This window comes from Podarcis vaucheri, assembly GCF_965113315.1.
Source record: "Podarcis vaucheri genome assembly, chromosome: 7".
Lineage (NCBI taxonomy): Eukaryota > Metazoa > Chordata > Lepidosauria > Squamata > Lacertidae > Podarcis > Podarcis vaucheri.
Window position 1 is genome coordinate 8,991,874 of NC_138765.1, and position 11,580 is coordinate 9,003,453.

The 11,580-nt window shown below is 49.3% G+C and overlaps 1 protein-coding gene across 1 annotated transcript; it reads left to right on the forward strand.

Annotated features, from left to right (window-relative positions):
* Positions 1 to 1,453: 1,453 nt before the first annotated feature.
* On the forward strand, positions 1,454 to 10,101 carry LOC309536926 (homeobox protein six1b-like). The gene is made up of 3 exons (XM_082231331.1): positions 1,454 to 4,559; positions 7,648 to 7,811; positions 9,593 to 10,101. The coding sequence occupies exons 1-3, from the start codon at positions 4,176 to 4,178 to the stop codon at positions 9,861 to 9,863; spliced, it is 819 nt and encodes a 272-aa protein (XP_082087457.1). The 5' UTR covers positions 1,454 to 4,175; the 3' UTR covers positions 9,864 to 10,101.
* The last annotated feature ends 1,479 nt before the right edge of the window (positions 10,102 to 11,580 follow it).

The window sequence follows — 11,580 nt, forward strand, 5'->3', positions numbered from 1 at the left end:
TCCCATCATAAGCCAATTGCGAGAGGTGGCGGGGGGTTTTTCCGCAGGGGTCTCAAAACATTTCCACTTCAAGGACTGTTCCAGTATTTAAGGAGCATTTTCAGGCTTGTGCCTTGTTTTCTATAATAAGGATGGGGAAACTGCTGCTGTCCATATATCATTGGAGTACAACTCCCGTCATCCCTGGCAGCTGTCTGTGCTGGCTGCAGCTAAAGGGAGCTCAGCCAAACTGAGAGCTGCAGGTTCCCCACCCCTTAGTGCCGGGACTGATGTGGGACAGGAAATTAAGGATTCTGAATCCAACCTGCCTCTGGATTTTATTTTTATTCCATAGAATTGTAGAGTTGGATGGGACCATTAAGAAGAGGAGGAGGAGTTTGGATTTGATATCCTGCTTTATCACTCCCCTTCAGGAGTCTCAAAGCGGCTAACATTCTCCTTTCCCTTCCTCCCCCACAACAAACACTCTGTGAGGTGAGTGGGGCTGAGAGACTTCAGAGAAGTGTGACTGGCCCAAGGTCACCCAGCAGCTGCAGGTGGAGGAGCGGGGAATCGAACCCGGTTCCCCAGATTACGAGTCTACCGCTCCTAACCACTACACCACACTGGCGGTGAGGATCATCTAGTTCAGCCCCCAGCAGTGCAGGAATCTATTGCCCAACATGGAACCTGAACCAACAGCCCAGAAATTAAGAGTCTCATGCTCCACCAACTGGGCTATCCATAAAGCTGCATAGATAAGAAATACCTATTCCATGACACTGCCATAGGTAAGAACAGGCTGCTTAGCTATAACCATAGGGTGGTAGCAGTGAGGAGCATTAGGTTCAGGGGCAATATGTGGCTCTCCATGCGTCTTTTATCTGGCCCTCAGAACTCTTCCCCAGCCACACCACTTGGTGGCTCTGCTTTACATCCTCCTTGAATGTTTTCCCCCGAGCTGGAATGTGTCAGAAGGGTGGTGGGAATGGGAGATTGGCAGATAGCTGAGATGAGCCTGTTGACGACATTGGATTCTTATCCCATTACACATGACTAAGCCATTTCTCACCTTCTCACCCCTTGCCTTTTCCTGTAAGACCTATTACAGTCGTTAAGAGTCGTCAACAGGCTCATCTCAGCTACCTGCCAATCTCCCATTCCCACCACCCTTCTGAGTAATACCCCTCCCCACCTTCTCACTATATAGAAGGGTCTGGCAACTTCTGTTTCAGTGTATCTGAAGAAGTGTGCATGCACACGAAAGCTCATACCAAGAACTAACTTAGTTGGTCTTTAAGGTGCTACTGGAAGGAATTTTTTTTATTTTGACTATGGCAGACCAACACGGCTACCTATCTGTAACTATGTTCTTACAGTACATGAGCAGGAGGAAACAGGTTATTTGGGACAAATGTTTAGGTGGCCACCTGGAGCAAGAGAAAGACTCCGGAGCATAAAATGAGCCCTGTGGGTGAAAGATGAGCCCTGTGGATGCCTCCACCCTGTTCTCATAGCAGCCAAACAGATTCCCACAAGCAGGACCTGAACCTAAGAAGATAAGAATACTGGACCAAGCCAATGGGCCACCCAGGCCAGCAGCTAACCAGATGTCACTGTGGAGGCAGAACATTACACAACCATCATGGCTGGTAGCCTTAAAAAGGTAAAGGTAAAGGACCCCTGACAGTTAAGCCCAGTCGCGAACGACTCTGGGGTTGCGGCGCTCATCTCGCTTTATTGGCCGAGGGAGCCGGCGTACAGCTTCCGGGTCATGTGGTCAGCATGACTAAGCCGCTTCTGGCGAACCAGAGCAGCGCATGGAAACACCGTTTACCTTCCCGCCAGAGCAGTACCTATTTATCTACTTGCACTTTGACATGCTTTCAAACTGCTAGGTTGGCAGGAACTGGGACTGAACAATGGGAGCTCACCCCGTCACAGGGATTCAAACCGCCGACCTTCCGATTGACAAGCCCAAGGCTCAGTGGTTTACACCACAGCGCCACCTGCGTACCCACCATGAATTTGCCCAATCCTCTTTCAAAGCCATCCAAGTTGGTGCCCAGTGGTGAGAGACAAGAGGCTGATGGGTTCTCTGGGGGCAAAAAAAGAGGCTGTGGGAACGGAGCCACTGGCTTCTCTGACTAGCTTTCTGCGGAGAGCAGGTTTTGTGCTCTAGCTGCTTTCTCAGCTCCAAAACAAAGCTTCCCCCCACCTCCCCTTATTGCTGGGAAGAAGTAAGGTGATCCAGGTTGGATAGTATTACTCAGATGGCTGTGTAAGCAAGACTGTCTGGGGTGGGAGTATTTAGGGGGCTTTTCTTGCCTCCTGAATTAGGTGGGAAGGGGGGAGGAGAGGTTGGGAAAAGGAGACCCGCTCTCAGGCAAGGTTAACCCTTTGCAAGACCCCTAGAGCAGTGGTTCCCAATTAGCAAAGTACTGCAGCCCCCAAGCCACGGGCCCGCCTCCTTTTGAGATTTTTGATTCCTCTGTGGTAGTTTTTGTTATGTGAGTGGCACCACGGACCCCCTGGGTGGGTTTTGCGGACTCCCTGGGCTGTGCAGACCACTCGCCAACTGGGGATGTCTGCCCCAGAAGGAGCTTGATCCTGCCTCCATGGTAAAATGGCTCTAGGGAGGATGGTAGATCTAAAGCTGGCTGTATAAATAAAATAAAAAACCCATCCTGCTCTCACCAGATGCCACGATGGGGAAAGCATGCAGGCAGGACTGAAACACAAGAGACCTCTCCCCTTCTACGGTTTCCAGGAACTGGCAACCAGAAGCACTGCTGTGTCCAACTGTTGCCAGTAGCCATCGATAGCCCTCTCATCCATTCATTTGTCTTTTATAGCCATCCAGGTTGACTGTCCTCACTGCTTCTTGTGGAAGCGAGTTCCAAAGTTTAACTTTGTGCTGCATGAGTGGCTGAATCAGGCTAATGGCCCATCTAGTTCCAGAGAGCTTCCAGCAGCAGAACGTCTCCTTCTTTCTCTGCAGCCTTCCCTAGTTATACGGGATGACGCTTTCACCCAGCAGGGACACAAGGCCTCTTGTTATTTGTCTTGCAACAGGTTATTTGTCTTGCAAAGGGCTGCCAGCTTGGTGCGAAACATGATCTCCACATGGGAAGAGCAAGGGGGCAAGGAAAGGAAACACTGACGGCAGGAGCTCTGGCTTGGGGGCCCGATCTGTCACCTGGCAGAGCCAAGAACAAAGGGAGAGACAAAGAATTTTCTCCTGCAGACTCACTGCAACCCGTGGAATGAAGTTGAAAACAAATTTGTTTCACAAGCAGGGATATTTAAAAAAAAGAAGCTAGCTTAACATCTGGAGAAATAAGAGGGATTAATCTTAGTTCAAAAACTGCTGCATTGAGGATAAGTAGCCTTTCACTTATAATAAAATAAGCTTGGAAGTGTGCAGATGATTTTAGAGCAAAGTCTCAGAAGCTGCCAACCAGCAGTTGCAGTTGACTTCAGGTCTTGCTTAGCTCTTTTGTCCCTTTTACTCGCTTAACAGGATAGGAGCAACAGCCCACATTCCAAGGAAGCCTTGCACAAGGTGTGATCCTAAAAGGTTTGGGCAAGCTGGCCGGCTGGAGCAGACATGGGGAAACAAAGGGAGAGGCGGACAGGGGCAGAAAGCAGGGACTTTCCTCTCTGGCTTGCCCCCTCGTGCCCCCCTCTGTAGGGGGCATCTCGCATTACCAGATCCCGCCAACCCCTCTGCAGAAAGGCTTTCCATCCAAGGGTGACGGTGGTGGTAAAGTCTCCCTTTCTCTCGCTCTCCTTGCCGAGTTGGCCAATGGCTGGCCACAGCTGCAGCCTGCGTGGGCTGAGCCTGTAACCGATACCCCCCAAGACATCTACCCTGGGCGACTGTCTCTAGAGCCAGAAGGCAGGCAGGGAGAGGGGAGCCCCGACGGCTCATAGAAGGCAAGAGGGGAAAGCTGACATGGCCATCCCAGAGAGAAACTCGGAGGGCGGCAGACCTGCCTCCCGCTTGGCTTGCCCTCCCCAGCTTTAATGGGACGTATCTGGTTCCCTCTTCGAAAGAGGCAGGATCACTTCCTGTTCTCTGCCGCACAGAGCTTTGCAAAAGGACAGCGTTGTCCTCCACATGCGGGACTCCTTGTTGGAGGTGTATTGGGTTTGTGAAGCCTGCTAAGCCGCGGAGCCCTCCCTTCTCCGCCATGAATTTTGGTTTCACCCAGGAGCAAGTGGCCTGCGTGTGCGAGGTCCTGCAGCAAGGGGGAAACATCGAGCGCCTGGGGCGCTTCCTTTGGTCACTGCCGGCCTGCGACCACCTGCACAAGAACGAGAGCGTCCTGAAGGCCAAAGCAGTGGTGGCCTTTCACCGGGGAAACTTCCGGGAGCTCTATAAGATCCTGGAGAGCTACCAGTTCTCTCTGCACAACCACCCCAAGCTGCAGCAACTGTGGCTCAAGGCTCATTACATCGAGGCAGAGAAGCTGCGCGGGAGGCCGCTGGGAGCCGTGGGCAAGTACAGGGTGCGGCGCAAGTTCCCCCTGCCTCGGACCATCTGGGACGGAGAGGAAACCAGTTATTGTTTCAAGGTAAGGAAGGCTCCCTGAAGAGACCTCTTCCGTGGTAGGCATCTCACTGAAAAGGCAGTCAGGGAGATGCAGGAAACAAAGAAACAACTGCCACCAAACACTCCATTTTTCAGCAGGCACAAAACCTGCACATCGTTCCTTGAAAACTTTCAGGGCTTGGCAAAGTAGCTGTTCAGCTGAACTCCCCCTGCTTTGGATTATTGCAAGCGCCATCTGCTTTTGTCCTGGGGGTACTCAAGGGTACACAGTACCAGCACCTTTTTTCTAGAAGAAAAGCACTGCCTAATTCTACGGCAACTTTCTTCTCATTACTATCATACTTGTCCACTTCAGTCAGCTCAGAACAGCCCCACTGGGGATGGGATTGTGCATTGGGCAGGTCATTACATCGCATGCTCTTTTCCCCTACCTGCATCTCCACTCAGCATGACCCCAAGTGCTCCCTCACCTCTTTGCCTCTTTCCCCTCCTTGCCCTGGAACCCCATTCAAGACCACATATGTGGTTTGCTCAGTTGGTTAGAGCATCATGCTGATAACACCAAGGTTGCAGGTTCAGTCCCCATATGGGACAGCTGCATATTCCTGCATTGCAGGAGGTTGAACTATATGATCCTCAGGGTCCTTTCCAACTCTATGATTCTCCTCTTCCTCCCTTTCCAATCCCTCCTCAAATCCTCCTCCTTGTGTTGTTGTTGTTGTTCAGTCGTTTAGTCGTGTCCGACTCTTCGTGACCCCCTGGACCAGAGCACGCCAGGCACTCCTGTCTTCCACTGCCTCCCGCAGTTTGGTCAGGCTCATGCTGGTAGCTTCGAGAACACTGTCCAGCCATCTCTTCCTCTGTCATCCCCTTCTCCTTGTGCCCTCCATCTTTCCCAACATCAGGGTCTTTTCCAGGGAGTCTTCTCTTCCCATGAGGTGGCCAAAGTATTGGAGCCTCAGCTTCAGGATCTGTCCTTCCAGTGAACACTCAGGGCTGATTTCCCTAAGAATGGAGAGGTCTGATCTTCTTGCAGTCTATGGGACTCTCAAGAGTCTCCTCCAGCACCATAATTCAAAAGCATCAATTCTTCGGCGATCAGCCTTCTTTATGGTCCAACTTTCACTTCCATACATCACTACTGGGAAAACCATAGCTTTAACTATACGGACCTTTGCTGGCAAGGTGATGTCTCTACTTTTTAAGATGCTGTCATGGTTTGTCATTGCTTTTCTCCCAAGGAGCAGGCGTCTTTTAATTTCGTGGCTGCTGTCACCTCCTTTTTGTAGGAATTAACCTTATACCAAGTCAGAACATTGGTCCATGTAGCTCAGCATCATCTACACTGACTGGCAGCAGCTCTCCAGGGGCTGTCCCAGCCCTGCCTGGAGATGCTGGGAATTGAACTGGGATCTTATGCATGCAAAGCAAATGCTATAACCCTCTGCTGCAGCCATTCCCCTTAGTCCTCATTCCCAGGTGAGAAGGTCCCACATGTAACCCTGTCCTGTCCTATTCATCCTGCTGCTTCCCTCTTCTCCCTGTTGTCTGCATTGTGCTGTCCCTATTTCCTGAGGAACGCTGGAGTGTATGCAAAGCTTCAATTGTACGCTCCTTGGGGCAGGGCTCGGTCTTTCTCTGTATTGGCCATGTTACATGATAAAGCTACACAGCAGCCTCCCACTCTTCTCTTTCGTGCCAATAGCATCTCTCGTCCCCGCAAAGTTCTGGAATGAACTCCCAAGCAAGATGCCGCAGCTGCGAGGGCCTTTGGGTGACAGTCATGTAAAAGCCGTTTATTTGGTGTGGCCTTTTTGCTGCTAAGATGAATACGATTGGCCAAGGGATACAGCTTTAGTGGGTAAAGCTGTGGATTTATTTGGGGGGGGGGATGAGGTGGAGTGGAATTTCACTGCTATTCATTATTGTAAATTATTTTAAATATATTTCTTTAATGTAAGGAGCTTTAAGATTGGAAAAGCAATATGTACATCATAAATAAAAAATACTTCTTCCTCAATGCTTTTCTTGGGGCACCAAGGTTTCACTTTCTCTTTGCTTTCCTACCACCTGGTACAGTACTCCTGTGCCATTCTCCCCCATTGCTGTCTCTCTCCCCCACCCCACCCCGCCTTGCTTTTGACTTCTCAAGCCCTGTCTTTGGATCCCACCCCATCACCTGGGGAGGAGTGTCACTTCTACACTGAGTACAGTGCCAACATATTGCTGAGAGCTACCTAACCTGCTATCATAATAGAACAGTATTCACTGGCATTAAAAACAGCATTTGTGGACTTTGAGTTATGGTGATAAGGGAGGGAGCGAAAAGGGGAAACAGGTTTGGGGTAGGGAGAGAAAGAAAAGGAAGGCAAACTTTAGGGATGCCGTCATTTTCCTGCCCCTGGACAGGTCTCCTGTGGCTTTAACAGTTGTGTGAGAGGAAGGAGTTCAACTTATGCAGCTTTCCCCATCTGTGTGCTAAGGGGAAATTGGCCAGCTGAAATTCTGCCCCTCAGAAACCTGTTAAAGGCACAGCAGCCCTGCCAGGAAAGCTGGGAAGAAAGAAGGTGGCAACTCTAGGAAGTTAACTTTCATAGGGAAGCTTGGTGCTTGTTGTGCCCCCTCATCCTTCAAATATATTTCTCCCTGGTTTTTAAATGAACACAAATTCTGCCCTTGCCCAAGGTTTCACTGCCTAGAGGTTTAAAAATCCAACCAACCCATAAAACTTCCCAAAATGATATCTAAGATTACGAAAAAAAGAACTGTTCACTGTCAAGAGCACAGCTATGAAGAGAGAATGATGTTATTGCCCCCTGCCGTTCATGTTATACCATAGCACCTTTAGTAGCTACAACTGTACAACAATGCACATTCAGATTAATAATAATAATCTAAACAAATAAACATAGACGGGAGGAAAAGATTCATAGAAGGCCATGGCAATTGAGGGGGGAAAGCTCATGGGCTCACTGAAAATGTCAGCTTGGGAGTGCTGCAACAGGTGAAACAAATTCCGCATATATACCCCTTGAGGGGGAAAAAGGTTGCCTACCCTTGACTTAAATGAAAAGGACAAAGCAAAACTAACACCCTCTGCTCTCATACAGGAGAAATCTCGGAGTGTGTTACGGGAATGGTACATCCACAACCCCTACCCATCCCCTCGTGAGAAGAGGGAGCTGGCAGAAGCCACAGGGCTGACCACCACCCAGGTCAGCAACTGGTTCAAGAACCGGCGCCAGAGGGACCGTGCGGCCGAGACCAAGGAGAGGTGAGGCTTTGTGGGTTTTTTGGGCTTTGTGGGTTCAACGAAAAGAAGGTGCAGAGCCGCCTGCTGCCTACCAACACAGAAGGGGATGAAGGGAGGGAGGAAGCCCTGGTACTAGAAGTCACAGAAAAAGGGACAGGGGGAACCAGAACCCTTGGGATTACGAGAAGGAGGGCTGGAACAGAAACCATTGAGAAATATCTTGCTTACTTTAGCCTCCGCCTCCTTTTCTCACTTTCCCAAAAGTTTCCTCTCTGCCCTTGATCTCTGCTCGCTGTCCATTTTTGAGTTCCTTTGCCCTTACATTTAAGGCACAGAACATACCCCAGGCAATTGCGCTGCCAGCCTGCCTTGGCCTCCCTCCCTCTCAGTCTTCGTTTGACACACAACCATCTGCTATCAGTCCTTCGGGTCTCCTTTTTCCAAATCCAACTCTGCCATGTCCTTCTCTCTGTCTAGAACAACCTCCTTGCATCAGTGGAGGCTGGTCCAGCACAGCAAATGGGGGCACTGCCCCACCAACCTCAGTCTGACCTAAGCCAGCCCCCACCTGCCAGCCAGGGGTGATACCAGCTGTCAGCTTCTTCCTCCTTAGTCAGAAGGCTCACCCATAATTACCTTTTGCCCTGCCCTTTCGAGACACAGGCCCACACTTTAAAGCACTGTGACGGGTTTTTTGTTTTGCCCCAGCTCTTTCCCCATGTAAACCTGATCTTTACTGCTGAATCGGAACAAACAGTTATTTGGGTTTTCTGTGGATTATTGTTTGCTCTTATTCAGCAGTAAAGAGTGGGCTTTGCGACAAGCCCCCCCCCCCAAGACACTCAGATGCAGCATTTTAAGTGCAGACCAGTGCCTAGAAAGCACAGCACAAAAGGAAGTCTGAATGAACCTCAAGTGCTGTTCTTGTACAACTCAGAGGGCAGGAGAATAGCGACAAAACTAGGATCCATTGGTATCTGCCTGTTGTTCGCTCTGACTCCACCTACTCTTGGCCTCCCATCCTCCACTCCAAGTGGGCACCAATCACCCTGCCTTCACAAACTGTGTTCTCTATCAACTCCATATTCCTCCTAAATTTTTCTGCAAACACTTTCTTGGACCACGGTAGTAGCCATGCTTGTTCCAGTGCAATTTTTTGCAACTGGCTGCTTCTTTCTTCAAGCTCTCTCTTTTCTCTTCTCTTTTGATATGCCCTGTGTTCTTAGATCATGAGCCTCCAGAAAGGGAATGTGCTTGTTCAAAATGTTCTGGTTTTTAACTACAGAACACTGGTGAGATGCCACCTGTAACTGGGGCATGGCCACAGCTCAGGCTAAGGCGGGTTTCACCAGAAGTGATTCCATTCTTCAAGTAATTTTAAATGCATCATTAACTGGAAGGAAAGAGTGGAAAGAGAGGGGGGTAGTGAGGGTATACAAAAAACATTTTTACCTAAAAGGCACTGTGTAGGTGGCGCATTTGAATTTTACTGGAGCAGCAGTACTGGAGAGATGGGCTAGCCCATTCCTGCACTGTTTCCCTGATCAAAATGGCATCTCCAAAGCTTTTATTAGCCCTACAGCCAAAAGCACAGATCTCCTCTTATTTGGCATAAAGAAAACAGCAGGAAAGTTGGGGTGGACAGTCAGAAATACAAAGCCATACCTGCAAAGACTGAAAGTTACCATCTAATCCCTGCTTCCCCAATGCCTATTATCTTAGTATGCACCCAGCAGGACTGATTCCTTAGCAATCTGGCCCCCAGAGACAATATTCTCCTCTTCCTCTTCTACTTCTTGCAGGGAGAACAGCGACGGTGGTGCACTGAAGGAAGGAAGGGGCAATCCACGAGAAAGACACCTACTCTCCAGCTCCGATGACGAGAGCTCTCCCATTGACAGCCCTGCAGCTCATGCATCCAGCCCCTCACTGCTCTACTCTGGTTTGCCACTTTCGGCTCCAGTGGGAGACTCCATTCACAACATCCAGAGGGTAGATTTTCTGCAGCACCAGCCGCTCCACAATAGTCTTCTGGGGCCCCTCACTTCTACCCTTGTAGATCTGGGCTCCTGAAACTGAACAGTGGAGCACCCACTTCATCCCCAATGGACTGTTCCTTTGTTCTCCTTCCGTACTTCTAAGCACTCTCCTGCCCGGCCAGCACAGGAACTTACGCCATTGGTTACAAAGCATCTCCTCCTGACCTATAGGGGGCAGTCATAAGAGGAAGAGGCCTATGGGCACTGCAAGGCCATGCTATTGCCCCCACAATTCAAAATTCAGATTTTGACAAACAAACCATTCCCGAATCCCACCAAAAAAAAAAAGCAGCAAAACTTTGTGTTGTTATAGAAAATAACATACTTCTGCTAAAATCAGAAACCACTTCTGCGGGAAGGGGGGATTTTGAGCAGATGGGATTTCTGCTCTCAACACATTCCCTGATCCCGCACCCCCTGGAAAAACTCCCAAATCTTGCTCCCCCCATACACTAGTTGATCATGAGGGCCCAGCCTTCCTACCTTATAAAAGAGTGGCATGAAATGCGCCTGATGGCAAAGCAAGGGGAGCTCTGTCCCCATGGAACTAAGCAAAGGTGAAGCAGTTAGCAAAGCAACAAAATTGGTACGAAGCAGAGTACAAGTGCATGCAGCAGCTTATACTGGGAAGCGCAGGAGCATCCAATTAAGAAGGTTAATTAGGGCTTTAGCCTAGACAGCTGAGCACATGCAAACACTTACCCTCTGGAGACAGCAAGAGCAATTAAAGCGCCTTGCAGAGGTTCCAACAAGCTTAATGACTTTGACAGAGGACTGTAATGAAGCACTTGATAGTTTTGTGGGCATCCGTATGGGAAATAATGGCCTACTGAGCCTACATTATACTTGCAGCCATTCTGGGAGAGGAATGTGAAGAGACAGAAGCTCTTTTGTAAGAAGGTTCAGCAAGAATCAATCTCTGGAGTTGGGAGACAATTCTTGAATGGGCTTCTTGGAGAGGCTGGGATGGGATCAAGGCCTGCTGTGGGTTGCTTGCTTCTGCTAGACCCTCTTTTTCTACCCCACTGAGCCATGTTACTCTGTATTGCCAATTTCCTAATAAATTAAAAACCGAAAAGGGTGGCGTCCTCTTGCATACTGACACAAAGCTGGCTAGCTCAGCTGGTTAGAGCACGGTGCTGATTATGCCAAGCTTGCAGGTTCAATCCCCATATGGGGCAGCTGCATATTCCTGCATTGCAGGGGCTTGGGCTAGATGACCCTTAAGGTCCCTTCCAACTTTATGATTCTACAAAGGCATGGCTTTTCTAGGGACTGTCTGGCACTCAAAACAAGAATCCATTGCCGACTTGCCTTCCTGCACAAACCTTGTGGCAGATATCACTTCCTTCCCTCTCCAAAGGCTCTACCAGCAACCCATAGTGGGGCAGAGGCTCAACTTTACAAGGACACCATCCTGCTAGCCTGAGTGCTTTGTGCCCAATGGTGGTTTGGTTACATGCACAGCAATGCTCTACTGTGGATTTTTGGAGGGTAGTTAAAAATGCTGCAATTCTATACACACTTACTTGGGACTAAGGTCCATTTAACTCAATGGGGATTTATTTCTGAATAGACATGACCCTATAAGAATGACATGAAAATCATGAAGTCCCCAGAACAAATATCACTGCTGCCATGAACTCACTTGGCAAACCGCTATTGTCTCAGATGGGAATAATAATACCACCTAACCTACTTGAAGATTACAGAGATACCATTGTAAGTAAGAAGCAACTATAAGAAGTGTC

Bases quoted from the DNA above. Each gene is read 5' to 3' on its own strand.
- LOC309536926 (XM_082231331.1), top strand. From the start codon at position 4,176: ATGAATTTTGGTTTCACCCAGGAGCAAGTGGCCTGCGTGTGCGAGGTC. The intron at 4,560-7,647 runs GTAAGGAAGGCT...GCTCTCATACAG, and splicing joins AAACCAGTTATTGTTTCAAG to GAGAAATCTCGGAGTGTGTT. The intron at 7,812-9,592 runs GTGAGGCTTTGT...TACTTCTTGCAG, and splicing joins GCGGCCGAGACCAAGGAGAG to GGAGAACAGCGACGGTGGTG.